The 23,161-nt window shown below is 54.3% G+C and overlaps 1 protein-coding gene and 1 long non-coding RNA gene across 5 annotated transcripts in view; one reads left to right on the top strand and one right to left on the bottom strand.

The window, feature by feature from the left end:
- LOC101083648 (solute carrier family 25 member 44) overlaps nt 1-23,161 on the top strand; it is a 32,842-nt gene that overhangs the window by 2,635 nt on the left and 7,046 nt on the right. The window contains exons 2-4 of one of the 4 annotated variants that reach the window (XM_045049196.1): nt 1,855-2,492; nt 8,400-8,527; nt 10,095-10,282. In XM_045049196.1, coding sequence (XP_044905131.1) covers nt 1,868-2,492; nt 8,400-8,527; nt 10,095-10,282 — 941 coding nt within the window. In that variant the 5' untranslated portion in view covers nt 1,855-1,867. Of the gene's footprint in view, nt 1-1,854; nt 2,493-8,399; nt 8,528-8,782; nt 9,184-9,803; nt 9,900-10,094; nt 10,283-12,726; nt 12,924-23,161 lie in introns of those variants that run through there. The other 3 variants (XM_045049197.1, XM_019822419.3, XM_003999624.6) reach the window with 3 other exon arrangements.
- Nucleotides 7,644-12,128, bottom strand: LOC109495831. The gene is made up of 4 exons (XR_006592019.1): nt 11,054-12,128; nt 9,794-9,880; nt 8,002-8,882; nt 7,644-7,835 (listed from the first exon to the last, which is right to left on the bottom strand). It is a non-coding gene; the product is annotated as an uncharacterized LOC109495831 (long non-coding RNA).

The raw sequence follows: 23,161 nt of genomic DNA, 5'->3' as shown, positions 1-23,161 counted from the left end.
GTGATTTGGGAAACATGACCATGGGACCCTGGATCACACTCTGGGCAGGGCAGACGGTGACCACCTTCTCCTGAAGGCCTCAAAGGAGAAGACTGCCCTGCTGGATGTGGTGGGTGTCCCAGTCTGAGGCCGGGGAGGAAGGGCCACTTTTGTCCCCAGCAGGTGACACAGTAGTGTTCCTTTCACTCATTTCCCCCAGCCGAGACTCTCCATTCTGGCAACCTCATTGTCCTAAGCCATCGTCCTCTTGTTTCATTGTCTACCTGCTTGGCCTCCATTCAAATACCTCCGTCCTCCAGGGGATCTTCTCGCTTGTTCAGCAGCCCATGCGTGGCCAGCTTGCTCCGCAGGTAGCCTGGACATAGTGAAGGTGACACCATTCACACTGTCCAGCTCGGTGCATTCCAGAGAGCCAACCCTGCTTCTCCGCTGACTTCCATGGGAAGGCGGGAGGCTCCTTAGGCTGGGACCTTGGGTTGCAGAAGGTGGTTTAGGATTGGTTTAGACACTTGACATGAGGTTTGCCAAGGCACTGGCCGCGGGAGCACTTCAGCTTCTAGACTTGTCCCTTTGAGGTGGCCACCTCCGTTCCCAGCCTGTAGGGATTTCTCTCAAAGCCTGGGCAGCCTGACTGTTCACTACCAGTTTCACTTCCCAGTTTCCCCTCTGGCTGAAAACGTCCAGTTTCTTAGGCAGGAACACATCGCGTTGACACGAAGAATATGTCCGATGTATCGTGACCTCTTATTTGACAGTTCTTGAGTTGGAGGCTCCTAATTTTATACGATTATTAGTATTACTTTTATTTGGAAACTCAGGCGAAGGATACACTTGACATGAGAGCCACACGTGCAGTGATTTGCCCTGGTTTCTTTCTGTATCTTACATTCATTCCCGGAGGGATACCGTGTCATCTCGAATAGACTGTGAGTTTCTCGAAGGCAGAATCTGTATCTTCCGTGTCACTTTGAAATGTCCCCTCATCATACAGGACGGAGGTTATTATTTATACGCTTGGGGGTGAAAGGGGCAGACACGTTCTCAGCTGTGTCGTTCTCAAGGCCCTTCAGGGAAACTACTCAGCTCTCTGCTGTTTTTTTTCTTTCTCTAGAGTGAGTTATCTAATAACCAAAGAGGACTCCGACCTTTGGCTTGTTCCTAACTTTCTAACTCCTTTCATCGGAGGGAGGGGAGCGGTGGGGGGGGGTGCCACACTTTCTTCTAATGTGGACTGGAAGCCATGTAAGGGTAGTGTGAGTGGGGTCAGGATGGGGGGCGGGTGTTGGGGACCAGAGATTAAGGCGAGGCAGCTAGTAATGGTGACAAAAGAGGCACCCTGCTGAGGGTGAAGGGTCAAGGCCTTGCCTCCTCATCTGAAATGGAGCACTTCCCTTCATCACTGGGAACCTGCTGTGTCACTTAGTGACGTCCCCTTAGCCCACTTGAAGGCCTTGCATCCGGCCAGGTGGTTTGTCCTCAGCATCCTGAGCTCTGCCTGGGTGCGCAGAGAAGGAGGAGAACGGACCATGACACCGGGGCCCAGGCAGAGGCAGAGACCGGAATGGGCCGTTTGATGAGCCCAGGACGGGGAGCCTCGGCGGGCATGGAGCCTAGGGAGTCACTGACGTGAGGACAGGGCTGATAAAGGAGAGAGAAGGGGCAGCACCCTGATCCGTGAAGGAAGACTCTCAGGCGAGAGTTGGCCAAGCTAGACGGGGTGGAATCTAAGCTTTGGGGACGTGAGTACCCCAGGAGATGAAACTGGGGGGGAGGGTGGTCAGAGCCCGGCCAGGAGGGCCGAGTGCGAGGTTCCGGCCTCCTTTCCCACATCTACCCACCCGCTCACATCTCCAGGTCTTCAGGCGCCATGGAGGACAAACGCAACATCCAGATCATCGAGTGGGAACACCTGGACAAGAAGAAGTTCTACGTGTTCGGTGTGGCAATGACGATGATGATCCGTGTCAGCGTCTACCCCTTTACCCTCATCCGCACCCGGCTGCAGGTTCAGAAAGGCAAGAGCCTCTACCACGGGACTTTTGATGCCTTCATCAAGATCCTGCGAGCAGACGGCGTGACTGGCCTCTACCGGGGGTTCCTGGTCAACACCTTCACCCTCATCTCTGGCCAGTGCTATGTCACCACGTACGAGCTCACCCGGAAGTTTGTCGCCGACTACAGCCAGAGCAACACGGTCAAATCGCTGGTGGCCGGTGGCTCGGCCTCCCTGGTGGCCCAGAGCATCACGGTGCCCATCGATGTGGTGTCCCAGCACCTGATGATGCAGCGCAAGGGCGAGAGAATGGGCCGCTTCCAAGTGCGAGGGAGCCCGGAGGGACGAGGGGTGGTTGCCTTCGGCCAGACCAAGGACATCATCAGACAGATCTTGCGGGCTGATGGGCTTCGAGGCTTCTACCGAGGCTACGTGGCTTCACTGCTTACCTACATCCCAAATAGCGCCGTCTGGTGGCCCTTCTATCACTTCTATGCAGGTAAGTGGGGCCCAGGAGAGTCGGCGCAGAGGGTGGGCCTGCTGACGGGGCTGAGCTGCTGTGGTTTTGCGCTTGCTGCGGTGGAGGATTTAATGGGAGAGTGGGCTGTTCATCCAGCAAACATTTGACTCCAAGAGGGTTCACGGATCATAATACCTGGTTCTTCCTTCCGGGAGCTTACATCATCGTGGGGGAATCACACAAGTAAAGTCGATGACTGTAGGACATAAAGTACATTCTGGGCGCATCAGAGTCAACAAGGGTTAGTGGAATATTGGCAGAGAAGTGGAAGACGAGGAAGCACAAAACTCGTGGGATACTTGGGATCTGAACGTGAAATTTCAGGTTTCAGATGAGCATTTGACTTGCATGCCTTTCCTCAGCGTTGTTAAGTTCAAGATGGTGTAGGACCTTGAACGTTTCCACTCCTGTGATGTATTTTTGCTCATAAGACATTTTACTTCTTTTTGAGTATTTCCCCGAACGGATTACTGGGCCCAAAGATGACATTTTTGAGGCCCTCAATAAACATAATACCAGATTTCCTTCTGAAAGGTCAGACCACACTGCCCAGAGCAGGACCTGAGTGTGCCTGCCACCCTCGACATCCACAGCTTTAGGTGGCCACCAAACTCCCATGAGGACAGTCTGTGCTTATAACCTCCCTGATCCCTGCTGCTGGCAATAGACATTCTATCCAACCCACTTGGGACCTTTCTAACCAGATTTCTTAATGACTTCCTCACCTATAATCATTCTGTCCTGGGGCGCCTGGGTGGCTCAGTCGGTTGGGTGTCCGACTTCGGCTCAGGTCATGATGTCACGGTTCGTGGGTTCGAGCCCTATGTCAGGCTCTGTACCAACGGCTCAGAGCCTGGAGCATGCTTTGGATTCTGTGTCTGCCCTTCCCCTGTTCACGTTCTGTCTCTCCCTACCTCTCTCAAAAATAAATAAGCATTAAAAAAATTAAAAAAAAAAACATTAAAAAAAATCATTCTGTCCCTATGCCACTACTTTCCTGATCGCACCTTCTTCTTTATTGCTAGTTCTGTTTCTCTCTTCTGTTTAACACAGTCTTTCTTTTTTTTTTTTTTTAATTTTTTTTTTTTTTAACGTTTATTTTTGAGACAGAGAGAGGCAGAGCATGAACGGAGGAGGGTCAGAGAGAGGGAGACACAGAATCCGAAACAGGCTCCAGGCTCTGAGCTGTCAGCACAGAGCCCAACGCGGGGCTCGAACTCACGGACCGTGAGATCATGACCTGGGCGGAAGTCGGACGCTTAACCGACTGAGCCACCCAGGCACCCCTAACACAGTCTTTCTAGAGTATTTGGTAAAGTTCACATACCTGGATTTCACCCCTGATTCTGCATCAGATTCTTTGGGACTGGATCCTGGTCGTCTTAATGTTAAAAAAAAAAAGAAAAAACAACAACTCTGGGTACCTAGGTGGCTCAGTCAGTTAAGCGTCTGACTCTTGATTTTGGCTCAGGTCATGATCTCATGGTTGTGAGATTGAGCCTCGCATTGGACTCTGTGCTGAACATGGAGCCTGCTTGGGATTGTCTGTCTCTCTTTCTCTCTCCCTCTCTCTCTCTCTCTCTCTCTCTCTCTCTCTCAAAATAAATCAATACTTAAAAACAACAACAAAAAACCCCCACAAACCTCTAGGAAACGTGAGCATTTTCTCTAGCATCTGTCTTCACCCTTCTCTCCTCACTTGATTTTATTTATAATTGAGTTGTACTTTTCTAACACGTCAGAAAGTCTCTTTCCGTCCCCAGACTAACTTTCAGAGTTCTGGACAGACACTCTGACTGTCGGACCCTCTTGACTTGGATGCGTGCATTTCCGTCTGAAATGTTACATAGTTAACTGTTTTTCATCCCGAGCTGGCTTTCCCTTCTGACCCTCTTCCTTCCCTTAGTGGCCTCATCATTCTCCACAGTACTGAGACCAAAGCCCTAGGGACTGTGCTTGCCATCCCCTCTTCCTTGTCCCCACATCTCGTCCTGGTGACCCCAGAATGCCTTTCCTACTGTCTCTCCATTCCTCCTGCCTTTCCTGGAAACCGTGCCTCAGTTTTCACTCTGCTGGGTGCTGCACCAGCCCTCTAGCTGCTCTCCCTTCCCACCTATCACATGCTCCTAACATTCACGATTTAATCCCTGGTTGTGATGCTCTGGGGCTCCACTGCTCACTGAGTACAACCCTGTCTCTTCAGCCTCCCTTCACAGCGAAGCCTCCCCTCGTGCAGTCTGCTGCAGCCAGATAACCCACACTGCCTCCACTGTGCACCGTCTCCCTCACCCCTGCTTTGTTCTTCTCACCCCTCTGCCTGGGTGCCCTCCAGGCCCACTTACCCTGCTGAAATCATGACTTTCCTGAAGTGCTCCTTGCTGCCCCTGTCACATCTCCCTACGTAGCCCTTAACCTTCAACAGGTGATCTTTCCCTCCTTACAGCCCCTGGGGCAGTGCTTGAATCTTTTGGGGGGCACCTGTATTGCTTGCCTGATGTTATTATTTTTTCGACTATGTGGAAAGGTTTCTTTTTTTTTTTTAAGTTTATTTAAGAGAGAGAGAGAGAGAGTGCACATGAGAGAGCGCATGAGCTAGCAGGAGAGGAGTAGAGAGAGAGCGAGGGGAAGAGAGAGAATCCCAAGCAGGCTCTGCACTTGTTAGCACAGAGCCCGACACAGGGCTCGATCTCACAAACCATGAGATCGTGACCCGAGCCAAGAGTCAAACACTTAATTGATGGAGCCACTCAAGTGCCCCAAGCCTCCTTTTTTAAAAATGCATTTCTTCCTAGTTTTATTGAGATAAAATTGGGAAGTTTCTTGGAAGTGGGAGGAAACTACCATTTATGAATATGCACTATGTGCCAGGCTCCGTGACACGTGTGCTTAGTAAATATTTGTTGAATGAGGAGATTGGTTCTTGTCGTTCCCTTTTGCTTAAAATCTACCCATGCTGCCTTCTGGGCACTTAGAATAAAACCGAACGTGCTCCTGGTCCGTGCAAGTCCACGCGATCTGGCCCGTCTGCTGGGCCAGCCTCTGGCCGGCCTCTCTTGCCGGCCTCACTTGCCTCACTGCCGGCCTCTCTTGCCTCACTGTGCTCCGTCCTGTCTTTCTCTCGGTTCCCGAAATACACCACGCTCTGTCCTCCCCTCTCCGCTTTTGTAGATGATGTTCTTTCAGCCTGGAAACGCCCCACCCCCTGCCCTTCTCGTGCTTCAGGCCTCGGCTGACATGGCCACCTTTGCACAGACTTCTTCACCCAGCTGGAAAGAGGGCTCTTTCTGTTCTTTTCAGCTTGTTTCCTTCATAGCACTTGTCACCATTTGCCATCATTTTATCCCTCACTCACAGCTCCTTAATTAGACTGTGAGTCCCATGAAGACACCGTTCATTCCCCTGTTGTATGTCCTGTGCTCACCACAGTGCGTGGCATCCAGCAGCATTAAATAAATATGCATTTATATTACTGTCCACAGACATTTAGCCAGGAGGGACTTAACCCAAGTCAGCCTGGGTTTATCTTCTGCTTTGCAGATAACAGGTGCCCAGTAAGCACTTGCTGAGTGAATAACAGAGCAAAAACACGGGGCTTTCTCCCCCACTGCCTGGCTTTGGTTTTTCATCCTGTCCCTAAGTCACAGGAAAAGGGCACGTGTGTGTGATTACAATTGGAATCCGAATCCTGCTGTGGCCGGCAGACCTGGGGGCCAGTGCCGACAGGCCCACGGAGGCTGGCAGTGCCCGTCCAGATGCCACCTTCTCAGGAGAGCCGGGACACGGCTGAGGAGGTGCCGGCAGGCCGCTCTGTCTCGGGTCGTGTGACCCCGGGGAGGGAGGGGGCCGGGGGTTGTGGCTTCAGGAGTCCCGCCAGGCCGATGCGTCAAGAGATGCTCAGTGCCAGCCCCCACCCTCCCACTGCCCCTCATCTTTATTTAGGTGGCCACAGATTACGAAAACTAGGGGCATGAGGGAAAAACTCTCGAAGGTACTATGGGAACTGGACTGTAGAGAGCGGACGGAGAGGGAGTCTTCGAGATGACCCACGCTACACCCAGCCTCCCTCAGAATGAAAGCCAGAGCCTCACAGTGGCTTCAAGGTCCTAATGACTTACCTCTCAGGCCTTGCGTAGTGTTCTTTCCCTCGCTCATTCATACGGGCCTTGCTGCCCCTATCCTTTGCATTGGATGTTGCCTCTGCTTGGAAAGTTCTTTCCGCAGATCCGTGCACTCTTCCTCAGGCCTTTGCTCAGACTTCACCTCCTGGGAGAGAGCTTCCATGACCACCTTCACCTGGCATTCCCTGTCTCCCTTCCCTGCTTCATTTTTATCTCTAGGTAGCACACATCACCTTCTGATATAGCTATCGATTTTGCCTTTTATTTATGTATTGCCTGTGTTCCCATTTCCTAAGGGCAGGGATTTGAGACTCTTTTATTCACCATCCCATCCTCAAGAGCCAGGGTGGCTGGTGCACGGCAGTCACTGAGTCAACTCTGGTCGAACCAATGAGTGAATTCCTGATTCTCGCTTCTAGGGAGGCTAAAGCAAAAAATTCAACTGCAGTCAGCTTCCCAGTGATGCTGGGAGTGGGTGAATCTGGGCACTATGCCCTTGTCTTCATTAGCATTTTGGAAACTGAGTTCTTCTTTGTTAATAGAGCCTGCAGAAAACATCTCACTGCAGGGTACGACCTTCTCTTTAGGCTGTGATTGTTTTTATTTTTAAAAACATTCACATGGGCGTATACATACGGTGGAAGCTGATTCAGCCATAAAAAAAAAAAAAAAAACTTGCAACTTGCAACAACATGGTTGGATCTAGACTGTATTATGCTAAGTGAAATAGGTCAGTCACAGACAAATAGCATCTGATCTCACTCATAAGTGGAATTTAAGAAACAGGACACACAAAGAAAAGAAGAGACAAACCAAAAAACAGACTCTTTTTTTTTTTTTAATTTTTTTTCAACGTTTTTATTTATTTTTGGGACAGAGAGAGACAGAGCATGAACAGGGGAGGGGCAGAGAGAGAGGGAGACACAGAATCGGAAACAGGCTCCAGGCTCCGAGCCATCAGCCCAGAGCCTGACGCGGGGCTCGAACTCACGGACCGCGAGATCGTGACCTGGCTGAAGTTGGACGCTTAACCGACTGCGCCACCCAGGCGCCCCCCAAAAAACAGACTCTTGACTACAGAGAACACACTGCTGGCCACCAGAGGGAGGTGGGCGGGGGAAACAGGTGAAGGGGATGAGGAGTCCACTTACTGAGCACGGAGTGCCGTATAGACGTGTCGGATCACTGTACTGCACATCTGAAACTAACACGATACCGTATGCTAACGAACTACAATTTAAAAAAATCTTCTCACGGCTCAAAATTCGAAAAGAAAGACAAGGACGCGGTGAAAAGACTCCTCACCCACCACGGTCACCCTGCTCCCTTCCTTAGAGACAGTGGGCGAGACCAGCTTTAATGTTTCCTACCAGTGACGGGGTGCCCGTGTGAGAAAATCCGTGGCGCGTGCTTGTCTGGCCTGGGAGTCGGGAGGAGTAGAGCACACGCGTGAGGTTGTTACGTCAGGAAGGATTTCTGTTCGTCAGAGGAGGGGAGTTGGCAGGCAGAGAGGTTCTGAAACCCCTTCTCCAGGGGAATCCTCTGTTCACAGCGGGTAATGTACCCAACATGGCTTCCGGAAGGGGCCTGAGGGTCCTCATTTTTTCTTGGTTCAGAAGGAAGCAAAGAAAAGAGGATGGCAGTGACAGGATCTAAGGTGGCTGATGATGGAGAGGGTCCGTCCGCGTTGGGCCAATGAGCAGAAGCAGTGTGAGGGCAGACGGGACGGCGCCTCACGTCTCTCCTGTTGTCTCTCCCTCGCTTCCAGAGCAGATCTCGTACCTCTGTCCTAAGGAGTGCCCGCACATTGTCTTTCAAGCCGTCTCGGGGCCCCTGGCCGCGGCCACCGCTTCCGTCCTGACCAATCCCATGGACGTCATCCGAACCCGAGTGCAGGTAAGACCGGCCTCCCTGCTCCCGGTAAGAAGGGTCACCTGTGCTCCCCAGTGCTCCCCCGACCTCTCTGTGTCACGGCCTTCTAGTCCAGCCAGCCAGGCCCCTTCCTTGTGCTTACGACTTACCATGTGCAGCAGGCAGCGGAGCCCTCTGAAACGCCTAGAGCGTTCCCCTCACCATGTGTGCCCCCTTGCACGCCCCCGCGCCTGTCCCCGCCATGCCTCACTGGCTCCTCCCTGCCTCTCACCCCGGTAGCACAGCCGATGCTTTTCTTTACCGAGACGGAGCCCTTGGGGGTGCTGTCCAGAGATCGTAGTCCCTGTCTCCACTCAGCTCAAAGATGCTTCCCCAGCACCTAATCCAAGGAAATGGAATCTGAATGGATGTGTAACATACAAATGGCAGGTTCTGCTGCATGAGAACGGGGGGTTGAACATCTGATGTGGGTAGCTGTGCAGGAGAGTGGGGTCACGGCTGTGGTGAGGAGGAGAGGGAAAGAAAAGAACCTCAACAGGCTGGGGGGAAGTCGGCTTCCCTGATCCGAGGATGTTGGGATGGAGATGGCTGGCAAATCTAGGTGTATTTGTCTGTAGGAAAGAATGCCCTTTCCACCCCCGCTTTTGAAAATGAATAAATTGACATCTGATTGGTTTGCAGACCACAAAGTGCACAGGTTCCCCTCTCGTTGTCTCCTGAGCCTTGTTCTGAGCGCTCCCAGGCTGGAGGAGACCAAGCGCGTGTGAGGACCAGAGCAGAGCTGGAACAGCCCTTGACGCGGCTGTGGCTAGGGGAGGGCAGGGGAGCAGAGGTGGTCAGAGGAGAGTACCGGAGAGGAAGAGGGGAGCGTGGAGGAGGGTCGGGGTGGGGATGGGTGGGCAATAGTCTCAGCCAGAGGTCACCCTGTGAATGTCGCACGGTACGGGGGTGTGCAACAAGCAGCGCATCTGTCCTGCGCTGGCCGAGGGTCCGAGGGGGTGGTGTCTAAACGTGTACCTGGGTGGCAGAGTGTGGGGGGCCGGGGCAGGGGGCAGGACTGTTGGGAAGGAAGAGAGGAGATTTCTGCCTCAGCCCAATTTGCAGTGTAGCAGGGAAGATGGGTCCCAGGGTGCGTGGGGGCGACGGGGTCGGGGGTGGGCCCAGCCTCGGGGGCTCAGAGGGACTGACACACGGGAACGGAAATGACAGACCAGCAGGGCCTTCAGTCCCTGGGCTCCCCGAGGCCAGAGAGGGGCCCCCACGGCAAGGAGCCCTAGCTCAGTAGCTTACCCAATGACAGGAACAGCAGCTCACGGTTACGGTTCTGGTGCCCGGAACAACCACATGGGTTCGGTCTACTTCGTTACTGTTTTACATCTGAGGAAACTGAGGTATGTTACCTGAGGCTACACTGTGAGCAAGTTGAGGAGCAGAGTTCAACCCAGGCAGGCCGATACCAGAGCCCATATAAACCACTGTGCCGCCCTGTCCGGCCCCCGGGCCCCAAGTCCAGTTCTTTCCACCGTAGCCCAAGGCTGCGCCGAGTGGCCCTGACTGTGGCCCGTGGCCTTCCGCCACGTTGCGTTTCCAGGTTGAAGGCAAGAGCTCCATCATCCTGACCTTCAGACAGCTGATGGCAGAAGAGGGGCCTTGGGGCCTCATGAAGGGCCTCTCTGCCAGAATCATCTCAGCCACGCCCTCCAGCATTGTCATCGTGGTGGGCTACGAGAGCCTCAAGAAACTCAGCCTCCGGCCTGAGCTGGTGGACTCGAGACACTGGTAACCAGTGGCAGGGCGAGAACCCTGCTGTTTCCCACACTACTTTGGGGCGGGGGTGGCGTGGGGAGGACAGCACCCTCTCCAGGTGCCCCCGCCACACTCACAGCCCTGCCCGGGGCCAGGTGGCCTGTCTGGGACAGGGCAGAGACTCCGCACTGCTCTTGCTGAAGAGGCTCCGCACCTGGACCCCCTGCCCCTGGTATTCTTTATTTGCTTGCCAAACTGGGCTCTCTGCTCAGTCCCGGTACTCCGTCCTGATCCAAGGAACCCCCATCCCCAGCGATCCCACTCCCCCGTCCCCTGCGGAACCTTCTCCTGGCCTCCCCCGCCATCTGTGCCCCTGAGGCCCTGACGAGAGCTGTACAGGGCGCTGGTTTCCTACTGCCGGTCCTCCCCCCGGCCTCCCAGCCCGGATTTCCAGCAGCTGTCGTCAGCCCTCTCCTGCTTCATCTCGTAGGCTTGCCTCTTTTTGCTTTGGGACTGAGCCGCCACCCGACTGTTCTGTTTTCCCTGCCACTGGGGGCCAGGTGCCAGGTACTTCCGCACAGGGAGCAGGAGCAGCGAAAACCTCTGGTTCTCCAGAGCACGTGTCCTCTCTTCGGAGAGTTATTAGGTTGGGGACAAATGTCGATACTTTATTTTGTGTGTGTATTTTTTTTTAACACCTGTGAACTAGGTACTGTCAGTCCTGCTGAAGCGCCAATCCTGCAGTCAGAGCCCACCCCCTCCTCAGGTGGAAAACGTAGCTTTCCCTCCATCCCAGTTACCTACCCCACGTTCCTTCAGAGCCAGCAGCCCCAGGACATGCGAGCTCTTGGCTCCCTCGGCCAGGTGACTGCAGGGGCGGGCCCAGTCCTGACGGGCTGGACTGGGAGAACTACCCTGCAAAGCGAGATGGAGAGAACAGGTTGGAAAGTGAGGACAGGGTGCGTGTGCCTGTGCCCCGGCGCATGTCCCCAGGCTGACCCGGCGCATGTCCCCAGGCTGACCCGGAGAGGGCGGGGGAGGTTCTCCGCCCTGGGGCGGTCATGACGTGCGCGGCCGTACCCATCACCGGGACTCACAGAAACAGAGGTGTCCCAATGGGAATCTCTGAGACGTGGGACTGGTTGTGGTTTTCTCCTCCTCCACGGGAAGAGTCATCCCAGCCGTGGCTCTCCCGAGGGGTGCCTGGGGGAGAGTAAGGAGCAGGTCAGGAAGTCCCCCATACCAGGACCACTGCGTTTACCAGCCCGATACTGCCGAGACTCTGTTGAGGCTCTTCAGGGGCGGACAGCGAGTCCTCCTCCCCCGCACCTGTGTCGTGGGCAGACAGGTGCCGCCCCCAAGCGAGGAGAAGGCAGGGCAGACCCTGCCCTTGTACTTGAGACGGCTGGGCTGGCGGGATGACCCTGCACACCTCTTTTGGGTCCCGCCCCTGGGAAAGGCCCTGGTGCCCTTCTGAAAGGTGCTAGCTCCCTGAAGCCTCGCTGCTTCTCACGGCTGCCCTACACTGTCGCCCAGGTCAGAGCCCGGAGGCCCCGTTCCTACGTGCACCGCCACCAGCCCCCATCCGTCTCTTACCCCCCAGGGTTATTTCCCCTTTCACCTCTCTCCACTTTTGTTTGTCCTTCTTTCCCTTTGTCGGGAGTCTCCCAGTTTCTATCCACAGACGGTCACCCCAAGGGTCCTCAGATGACCCTCAACCTCCCTGCCCCGCAGTCACCCATTTATCCCCAAGAACCACCAACATAATGGAGGCCGGGGACCCCTCGTCTCTTTGAGCCCATCCTAGTGAGGCCCTTGTGGCTCCGCTCAGCGCCCCACCTTCTCCCCAGTGGCCCGTCTGCGGGCGGCCCTGCCCCCCTGCCCCCTTCCCGCCTCGGATCTGCCCGCCGGTCTCCCGCCCGCTCCCTCACACGGACATGCACACACACGCACAACTGACCTTCACTCACGCAAACACAACACACACACACACATTCACACGCACGGTCTCATACACACCGACATATGCGCGCGCGCGCGTTGTGAAAGGACGCGCATCTGGTGGAAGGGACCTCGGCCGTGACCTTCCCATCGAAGAGCCCAGGGGCCGTGGCCGGCCGGCCGCACCCGCTGGTCCCCGGCGGGCTGGTCGGCAGCCCGAAGTGGAAGGGGCGGGAACGCGCGCGCAGTGGGCCCAAGATACGGACATTAAGATCGGACACTCCCTGTTGCACTGTACAAGGTCTCTGAACTGTAATTAAAAGTTTTTGTCGAGCCCCTCAGCCTCGCCTTGCGACTCTGCGGCCCGCCCGCCCAGCCGGGATCCGGGTGCGAGGCGCGCCCCTTCCCAGCTCCGCACCGCCCTCGGGCTCCCGCGTGTGCGCGCCCCAGCGCGGCTCGGTGACGGACGCCCGCCGCTTCCAATCGGGAGCGCCCGGGGCCGGGGCCGGCCAATAGCCGGCCACGGGGGGCGGGCCGGCCGAGCCAGTTTGGTTTCGCGCGGCGACTTCAACATGGCCGAAGCGCGCAGCAGCTACGCAGGCGGCGGCTGTGAGGGAAAGGGGCCTGACGGGCCGTCCCGGGAATCCGTGCCCCCCGGCACCACCGTGCCCAGGGTGAAGCTCCTCGACACTCTGGTGGATACCTTCCTCCAGAAGCTGGTCGCCGCCGGGAGGTAAGGCGGAGGGAGCCAGACGGACGACAGGCCGACCGGGGAGGGCTCGTGCGGGCCGGCCGCGTCTCGACCCCGCGAGACCCCGAGGGCGCGGCGGCGGCCTGTTCACGTGGCCTGGCGTCCCCCGTTGGCAGTCGCGTGATCGCGCAGCCGCCTTGGGGCGGGACCGCGCGGTGGTCCGGGCCGGAGGTGCCGGTGGCGGGAGGCGGCCGGATGCGGAAATAAGGGGGGCGCGGGAGTGCGGAGCTGTCACTGCGGGAGGGGCGCTGCCTTCCTCCCCGGGTGGCGCCCCCCCGCCCACCTCGCTCGGTGTCCCGGGCGGACAGGGCTGAGGCTGGCGGGTGTTCGGGGGGGGGGGGGGGTCCCTGCAAGACCCCCGTCCTCGCCTCGTCCCCTGGCGCCGCGCCTTGGCCCTGCCCTTGACATCGCCCCTCCGCTCACCGGTTCACTCAGCGAACGCTCGGGTGCCCGCCGTGTGCCGGGCACGGGGTGGCAGGACCTGGGGAGGCGGCAGAGCAGACGAGGGCCTGGCTCGGGGCCTGCACCCCTTGCGGGAAACAAAATAATCACTGGGCTTGAGGAGGTGCTGAACAGGTGATGTGACAGAGGGCGGCGTGGGGAAAGGGAGCCCGCTCCGACCAGGTGACGCTGAGCAGGAACTGGAAGAATGAGAAGGAACCAGCTCTTGAAGAGCTAGGGGGAAAGCTCCTTGGCAAAGGAGACAGCTTGTGCAAAGGCCCTGAGGTGGCCAGGGCCTTCTAGGAGCTGGCAGAGGGCTTCTAGGAGGGCAAGTGAGGGCCTGTTCATGCCAGATGTAGTTTATGGAGTAATGAATTTGATAAAGTGGTTTGTCATTAAAAAAAAATTTAATGTTTATTTTGGAGAGAGAGCATGAGTGGGGGAGGGGCAGAGAGAGAGGGAGACACAATCCGAGGCAGAGGCTCCAGGCTCTGCGCTGTCAGCACAGAGCCGGTCACGGGGCTTGAAGCCACCAGCAGCAAGATCATGACCTGAGTCAAAGTCAGATGTTTAACCGACTGAGCCCCCCGGGCGCCCCTAATTTGTAATGATTTTTATGGGCCCGTCATGGCACGCCACCACGAAACGTCCAGGCAGGGTTCCTCCCTTGTTTGTTTGCTTAGATACCCCCTCACCCCCCAGCTCATTCTCGTCTTCCCCTCCCCTCTCCATAGGCCCCGCTTCCTCCATTTATTCGTGTACAAACGCATACTGACCATCGACAGTGTCCCAGGCTCTGTTCTAGGAGCTGGAGATAGGCGGTCGAGACAGAAAGGTCCCTGCTCTCATGGGGGAGGCAGGCATTCTGGTGCCAGAGAGGAAAAGAAATCAGGCTAAAGGAAGAGAGCAGTGGGATGGGGGTGGGGCCTGGGTTCGCGTGAGTGCACGGAAGCGACTTGGAGTCTGTTTGCATCCTTGGAAAGTCCGTTGTTGTGTCCGTGCACGTTCGAGGTTCCCGTGCGTGCTGTTGAGCTACGTCTGTCTTTTTTCACCCAACATCCATCTTTCTCTCTCTCTTTCTTTCTTTCTTTCTTTTCTTTCTTTCTTTCTTTCTTTCTTTCCTTCCTTCCTTCCTTCCTTCCTTCCTTCCTTCCTTTCTCTTTCTTTCTTTCTTTCTTTCTTTCTTCTTTCTTTCTTTCTTTCTTTCCTTCCTTCCTTCCTTCCTTCCTTCCTTCCTTCCTTTTTCTTTCTTTCTTTCTTTCTTTCTTTCTTTCTTTCTTTCTTTCTTTCTTTCTTTTCTCTTTCTTTCTTTCTTCCTTTCTTTCTTCCTTTCCTTCCTTCCTTCCTTCCTTCCTTCCTTCCTTCCTTCCTTCCTTCCTTTCTCTTTCTTTCTTCCTTCCCTTCCTTCTTCCTCTTTCTTTCTTCCTCCCTTCCCTTCCCTTCTTCCTCCCTTCCCTTCCCTTCCCTCCCCTCCCCTCCCCTCCCCTCCCCTTTCTCCCTCTCCCTCTCCCTCTCTCCCTCCCCTTTCTCCCTCTCCCTCTCCCTCTCCCTCTCCCTCTCCCTCTCCCTCTCTCTCCCTCCCCTTTCTCCCTCTCCCTCCCCTTTCTCCCTCTCCCTCTCCCTCTCTCTCCCTCCCCTTTCTCCCTCTCCCTCCCCTTTCTCCCTCTCCCTCTCCCTCTCCCTCTCCCTCTCCCTCTCTCTCTCTCTCCCTCCCCTTTCTCCCTCTCCCTCTCCCTCTCCCTCCCCTTTCTCCCCCCCTTTCTCCCTCCCCTTTCTCCCTCCCCTTTCTCCCTCTCCCTCTCCCTCTCCCTCTCTCTCCCTCCTAGCCCTGTTCTGGGAGGGCGTATGGTTCGGGGCTTCTCTTGCCGCCTTTCGTTCCGCGATGTGCATCACGTTCCGCGATGTGCATCACGCACTTACCCAGGCCCGTCGCAGACACCCGCTTGCCTCCAGGTCCCTCCCCCACGGGTCATGCCACGGCCAATGCCCTTGTGCTGGCGCTAGCTAGCAGCTCTGGCGGGCAGGTAACGGAGAGGGGTCCCTGGATTCCGAGGTTCACACCTGCCCGTGTTCGGTCAGGCTGCCTTCCAGAAAAGCTGTCCCGTTGCCTGCGTCCTCACCGGCACCGAGCGTCCGCCATTCTGAAGGTGTCAAAGGGGCATCTCGCTGTCGTGGTTTGCACACCCCTGCTCCCTCACAGCTGCGGACGTCTCCTCGTACCCTCGTGAGGCCTTTGGCTTCTCTTGTGAACAGCCTGCTCACTTCCTCCAGCTTTTTTTTTTTTTTTTTCTCAGACTCGTTTTCCTTATTTATGCATTTGTTTACTTTATTTAAGTTAATTTATTTTGAGAGAGAGGTCACGGGAAGGGCGGAGGGAGAGAGGGACAGAGAATCTCAAGCAGGCTCCACACACCGGCAGAGCCTGACGTGGGGCTCGAACTCACAAACCATGAGATCCCGACCCGAGCCAGAATCAAGAGCCAGACGCTTAAGTGACACCCAGGCGCCCCTCGAGGGTGATTGTTTTGAGACTCCAACTCACGTCAAGTCTTTAAGAAGCGTCCGGTATCTTGACCGAGGTAGTAAGTAGGTCTACACAGTTACACGTGTGATAAAGTTACAGAGATGTCCACACAAACAAAGGTACCCTAACTGTTGAGGTCTGAATGAGCCAGTGTGGGGTTGTGGTTTGATATTGTGCTATAGTTGTGCAAGATGTCACTTCGTGGAAGGTCCATTTCTTTGCAACTTCTTACAAATCTCTATTTCAAAATAATGAGTTCCAAAAAAGCTTATCTGCAAAGGATAGGACAGTGTTCAGTGGAAAATGCTTGAAAACCACCTAAAACATCCAACATTTGAAGAATGGTGGTCGCTCAAGTGTAATAACTAATAAAGTACTCTGCTGCTTTAAAATTCCATTTTGAATAATACTGAATCATGGGAAAATTATCACATTATAATGGTAAATTTTAAAATCAGGTTAAGGGGGGCGCCTGGGTGGCTCAGTGGGTTGAGCGTCCGACTTCGGCTCAGGTCATGATCTCGCGGTCTGTGAGTTCGAGCCCCGCATCAGGCTCTGTGCTGACAGCTCAGGGCCTAGAGCCTGTTTCAGATTCTGTGTCTCCCTCTCTCTGACCCTCCTCTGTTCATGCTCTGTCTCTCTCTGTCCCAAAAATAAAAACAAACATTAAAAAAAAAAAGAAGAAAATTAAAATAAATGAATAAATAAAATCAGGTTATGGGAGGAAGCATCCATATCCCACATTGAATATACTTTTTATCTAATTGTATTAAAATTGCAGTTGACTAGGGGCACCTGGCTGGCTCAGTCAGTAGAGTGTGTGACTCTTGATCTCGGGGTTGTAGGTTCAAGCCCAATGTTAGGTTTAGAACTTGCTTAAAAGAATAAGATCTTAAAACAAATAAATAGGGGCACCTGGGTGGCTCAGTCGGTTGAGTGTTCAACTCTTGATCTCAGCTCAGGTCATGATCTCCTGGTTTTTGGGAGCAAGCCCTGCATCAGGCTCTGCACTGACAGTGTGGAGCCTGCTTGGGATTCTCTCTCCCCTCTCTCTCCCCCTTCCCCACTCTCTCTCAAAATAAATAAATAAACATTTAGGGGCACCTGGGTGGTTGAGTTGGTTAAGAGGCCAACTTTGGCTCAGGTCATGATCTGGCGGTTCAGGAGGTGAAGCAACCAGGGGGCCTCTGGGCTGACAGCTCGGAGCCTGGAGCCTGCTTGGGATTCTGTGTCTCCCTCTCTCTCTGCACCTGCCCCACTCACGCTCTGTCTCTCTTTCTGTCCCTCTCTCTCTCAAAAATAAAAATAAACATTAAAAAAATTTTTTTAAATAAGCATTAAAAAAATTGCAGTTGAGTAGTTGACATGTTACATTTTATAGTCATTTAAAAATAACAATTACAATATTAGCTAATCTGAACGTTTTGTTTTGAAGCCACTCCATTTTTTTTTAATTAAAAAAATTTTTCTTAAGTTTTTCTTTATTTTGATCGAGAGAGTGTGAGAGGTTGGGGAGGGGCAGACAGAGAGAGAGAGAATCCCAAACAAGCTCCTCACTGCCAGCCTCCAAGGAGCCCAGGCTGGGCCCCGGCCAGTTCTGGTGCCTTCTCAGGGCAGCTGTTGTAAATCTCCATGACATCCCTCAGGCCCTTCCCCTGCGCCCCCTGCCCCAGCCCCTCGCAGTGAGAATGACCCCTGGCACCCGGTTTGTAGAGACAGTTGAGGTCAGCAGAAGGAGTTGCTCTGACTGTGGATCTGGTTGAGAGAGACCTGGTCTCGCGTCCCCCCACCCCCCACCAGCAGCGTCCCTCCCTTTACACCCAAGGCTGCAGCTGCAGATCCCCCTTCCAGGCTCTAGTCCCACCTCCAGGTTTGTCTCCCTGGAAACTGTTCCTTTCAAGGTCATGTGTAATTCTTCGTCGATAAGTCCTGTGGATATTTTCTCATCCTGATCCTCCTTGCTCTCCTTGTAGTAGTTGACCCCGTTAACCACTTCCCTGTCCTTGACATTTGTCCCTTGGTTTCCACACCAGGCTCTGCCCCTCTGCCTTCCTGGGCTCCTCTTCCTCTCCTTGACCTTAGATGTGAGCATTGGACTTTCCTCCTGTCATCTCTGCGTCCCGTCTGATGTCCAGATGCTTCAGTGTCCACTGCTCCTTACGTTCGCTCCCAAGACCCCGCACGCTCTGGTCCTTGCCTGCCTCTTGTCACCCCCTCACCCATAATCAGACCTCCTCCTTTCCTGTGAGGTCAGGGCATTTGCATTTGACGTAGGCTCCCCGGGGATGGTTTCCTCCATTTCTTCCCAGACCTTCTCTAAAGCCTTCTTTCTCCCTGGTTATGCTTGGTCACAACACCTGATGTTATTCCTTCGCAGCACTTACCCCAGGACACAGCTCCAGGGTCTGTCTTCCCCACATTAAACGTAAGGTCCTGAGCACAGGTTCTGGTCTATTCCACTGGCCACTCTCCACTCATTGCTTATCACGGTGCCTGGCCCATAGGAGACGCTCAGTAGGTGCGTTTGGAATGCACGAGGATTCCCAAGCTGCATCTCTCTGCCAAGCTCCAGACCTCTGTCTCCACAGTCTACACTGGAGATGGCCCCTTGGTGTCCACACAGCCATCAAGCTCAGCATGGTGGAGACAGGATGGCTGCTCCCTAACTGGGTTGAAGATACTACCGTGTGCCCATTGTCTGGGCCAGAGGTTTGAGGGTCCTCACCCGTCCCTTGTCCCCGTCAGCCACAGCCCCATGGACTCGCACCGCCCTCCCCAGTCTCCTCCTTTCCACCTGTGTACCAGTGCTTAGGTTCAGGGCCACCTGCCTAGACTGCTGTGGCAGCCTCCACCCTGGCCCTCCAGCCTCAGTCCTGTCCCTCCCTTACCGCTCAGACTGGAGGTCCTTCTGCTTCAAAGGGTTAATTGGTGGGGCGCCTGAGTGGCTCAGTCAGTTAAGTGTAGGACTTCAGCTCAGGTCACGATCTCGCAGTCAGTGAGTTCAAGTCCTGCATCGGGCTCTGTGCTGACAGCTCAGAGCCTGGAGCCTGCTTCGGATTCTGTGTCTCCCTCTTTTTCCTCCCCTCCCCAGCTCACGCTCTCTCTCAAAAAAAAATAAACAAACATTAAAAAAAAAAAAAAAAAAAAAAAGGTTATTTGGCTCAGGGCTGCTTCCAGAATCAAACATAAGCTCCTTAGCTCAGCACACAAGGCCATGCACCCCTCGGCCCCTCCCTGTGTCTCCAGCTCAGTCAGGGCAGCAGGTGCACTCTTGCGGGCACTCGTGCACAGGAGCTCCTCTGCCTCGACCTGCTCTCCCCCACCGCTTCTCCTAGCCAGGACCCCCATCCCTCTGTGTGCTTAAATAGAAACTTGCAGCTGCTTTCCACACAGAAAGGGCTAGACAAAGGTCACGTATGCAAATACTTGACCCTCTCCCAAGCCGTTAAGTTAAAAGTCCTCGTTCTCAAAGACCAAGTACTTCTCCCGGGACAGGAGTCTCTACGTAGTGCAAGCTAGTTTATTCACATGTTGGGTATCCAAAAGGATATTTTAAACCCTAGATTGATTTTCCCTACAACTCAGCGTATTTTTCATGTACGTATTAGCTTGACAAAGAGGCAAGTTACATGATGCACCCCAGAATGCCTGGAAGGTTATGGGCCTCGCTGGGCCATCGGATCAGACGGACCCCCTGCCACTGTCTTCCTTTCCTTGGGTCGGCCATGGCAAAGACCCCACCTGTCCTGTCTTGGGCATCAGAACACAGAAACACGGCTCTATTGGAGCTTACCATTTGTGACCTGTGCCTTGTTGTCAAAAAGGAAGGGTTCTCTTCTGTCCTCACAGGTTCCTGGACCTGCTGAGAAACCACCCTTCTCCTGTTTAGCTAAAGCAGGCAGATGAGGCCATTCCCCCTCCGTGCACTGAGAGGGGCCACTGGCTAGAGGCAGTGGGGGGCCCGGGCAAAGACCGGTTGGCCCCATTTGGCAGAAAGCGGGGCCTGCTGCAGGTGCCATGCCACGGGCGGGGGCCCAAAGTGGGGGCCCAAAGTGGTTGAGTGCTGGCTGTCCCCGGGCTGGCCCAGGGGTGTGCTATGCCTGTCGGGTCTGTGGAACCTGACTTCTGCAGAACTGACCGCCTGCCCCTGGGCGGGAGCCGGCCCCAGTGTTGTTCTTAGGAACCGGCTCCTGGAGGGAAAGAGTGTGATTTAACAGATCAAGCGTTCCCACAAAATAAACGCCTCCCGACTATCTCCCCCTCTTTGTGCACGTGCCGTGCTGCTGGCAGTGACTTGTCCCTGAAGCACGTGTGACTCCCGACTGCGGCTTCAGCCCGTGCTCTTCCCACAGCCCTCTGTCCCCCCTGTGTCTTGTCATCACCCAGCCGTGCCCCGCAGCAGCCTGCGGGAGCTCCTACAGCGCAGACTGCATCCCGCTTAAACCCTTTTCTAGCTCCTGTGTCTGCCCTTCCCTGCCTTCCCCACCGGCCGTGGGCCCGAGGCACCTGATCCCGAGCCGGGTGGCCCCAGCAGGTCCCAGCCGTGTAAGCTTGGGCCAGCTCCCTCATCTGAAAACTGGGGATGGTGAGAGCAGAACCTGCCCCAGAGCGTTATCAAGGCGGTTGGAGAGGCTGCGTGTGAGTGCTCGGCCCACGCCCAGCAAATGTCGCCCGGTGCTACTTTGTCGCACATCCTCTTCAGCTGTGCTGCCTGGGTCTTCGACTTCTGCCTCCCTCTTAGGCTTCAAATGCTGCTTCCTCCAGGGAATCTTCCCTGAGCTCCCTGCAAGCCACCCCTTCCCCCCACCCGCCGGCTACCCCAGCCTCATTTTCTTAGGATTGATCTGTCTTTTAAACAGTGTCCCCTCTGAGGGCGGGGACCACGCTGGGGCACGTTTGGGTCTGTACCATGGCTGGGCCTGGCACATGCTCAGTGCTTGGTGTTTGTCGAATGAATGAACGAATACAGTAGTCCCCTTATCCAGAGTTGCGTTCCGCAGTGTCAGTTACTCACTGTCAGCCATGGTCCCGAAGCAGAGGCTCCTCCCTCTGACATCTGCTCACTGTCAGGAGTAGAGAGCAGCTTGTCACATGCCTCCACCCTTCACCTCCTTCACCTGTCACGTGGGCATTTCATCACTGGACCTCATCAACAGGAGGAAAGTGAATATAGTACAGTCACATATTGAGAGAGACCTCCTAGTGACCCCGACACCACCATTGACAGCGTCCTCTCTCCTCAGGGAGGCGTGCACCTGCTCCCTGAGGCTCTGGGTGGCTGAGGTCCTTGACAAGTGATGTGTGAGCCTGGTGTGTCATAGGACTCCCCCCACCTCCATCTGGTGACCAAAGTCCTGGCCACAGTAGTAGGTCATAATCTCTCCACCCACGCCTTACCGCTCAGGTCGCCCTCACCAATGGGAACACCCTCCCCCATGCCCCAGATGCTGCTCCTGGCTTTATCACGGTCCATGCAGTCCTTGGCTGGCGTCCGATGAGTAGTTCCAGACCCCAGCCATCCCAGCTCCATCCAGGAGACCCCAATAAATCCCTGTCTGCCCCACCAAAATAATAATAATAATAATAATAATAATAATAATAATAATAATAATGTATTCAGAGAGAGAGAAAGACTACATTCATGTAACTTTTATTACAGTATGCTGTTATAGGGATGTTATATAGAACAATTATTTTTGTGCTGGTGTTCATCTCTTATGGTGCCTAATTTATAAGTTAAACTTTATCACAGGTATGTATGTATGCATAGGAGGAGAACATAGTGTATGTAGGGTTCAGTACCCTCTGCAGCCTCAGGAATCCACTGGGGGCCTTGGAACATGTACCCCTGTGGATAAGGGGGACTACTGTAGAGTTACCTTGATGGACATTTTTATCTGCATGCAAATATTTATCAAATCAGAAGTCTTTTTCAGGGACACCTGGGTGACTTAGTGGGTTGAGCATCTGGCTCTTGATTTCAGCTCAGGTCATGATCTCAGGGTCATGGGATGGAACCAGGTTGGGCTCCCCACTGAGTGTGGATTCTGCTTAAGATTCATGCTCTCTCTCTCTCTCTCTCTCTCTCTCTCTCTCTCTCTCTCTCTGTCTCGCCCCCCCCCCTTCCCACCCCTCTCCCCCTGTGCATGCTCTGTCTAAAATAAACAAGTAAAAATCATATTGGAAAAAAAAGTCTTTTTCAGAAAAAGTATCCCAATTTCAGATTCTCACTATTAAGCTTCTAGCAGTTGACAAAGAATCCAAGTAATAAAAAGTTAGGTTAGCCCAAGGGGCCTAAAAACCTAAAGACCTAATTAAAATTAGGATTTTTTTTTTAAGATTTTTTTACAGTCATCTTTACACCCAAGGTGGGCTTCGAACTCACCCGGAGATGAAGGGTCGAGATGAAGCATGCCCCCCCCGACTGAGCCAGCAGCAGCCTTAAGATTAATTTTTACAGGATAACTTTCTGCCGCAGTTATCACCAATCATGGACCGGTGCTGTCACCAGGAAGCTTTTCTCGGGTGGCAGCCCGGGGACCAAGGACAGGGCGGTGCAGAAGCACGCAGAGAAGCACCTGGGCGAGGGGGCGGGCGCTCCGCCGGCAGCGGCTCGGGAGGGGGGGCGGGGCGGGGCTGGGACCGGGCGCCCTCTGCTGGCCACTCCGCGAACAGGCGCTGGTAGGCAGGTTAACACACCACGGAGGGCTGGACGCTGGGCTTAAATATTTTGCAGTCAATTGTTTTTAAAAGTTAAACTTCTGTGATAACTCAATTTGCAGTGAGTTTTTAGTGCAGTAAGTGCAATGCTTTTTCCGTGAAGCATTTCAAAACCAGTGAAGCTGCCTCAGATGTTGCAGAGTAAGAATTTAAGAGAGAGGGGTGCCCAGCCGGCTCAGTCCGTGGAACAAGCAACTGTTGGTCTCGGGCTGTAAGGTCAAGACCCACGTTGGGCATAGAGATTACTTAAAAATTAATTTAGGGGCACCTGGGTGGCTCAGTCGGCTAAGTGTCCCACTTCAGCTCAGGTCATGATCTCACGGTTTGTGGGTTTGAGCCCCGCATCGGGCTCTGTGCCGACAGCTCAGAGCCTGGATCCTGCTTTGGATTCTGCGTCTCCTTCTCTCTCTGCCCCTCCCCCACTTATGCTCTGTCTCTCTCTATCAAAAATAAATAAATGGAAAAAAAAGCTTAAAAAAAATTTTAAGTATAAGAGAAAAAATAGATTAAAACCAGTTAATATAGTCATCTTTGT

This window comes from Felis catus, chromosome F1 (assembly GCF_018350175.1).
Source record: "Felis catus isolate Fca126 chromosome F1, F.catus_Fca126_mat1.0, whole genome shotgun sequence".
Lineage (NCBI taxonomy): Eukaryota > Metazoa > Chordata > Mammalia > Carnivora > Felidae > Felis > Felis catus.
This window is presented reverse-complemented; position numbering and strand designations above follow the sequence as displayed.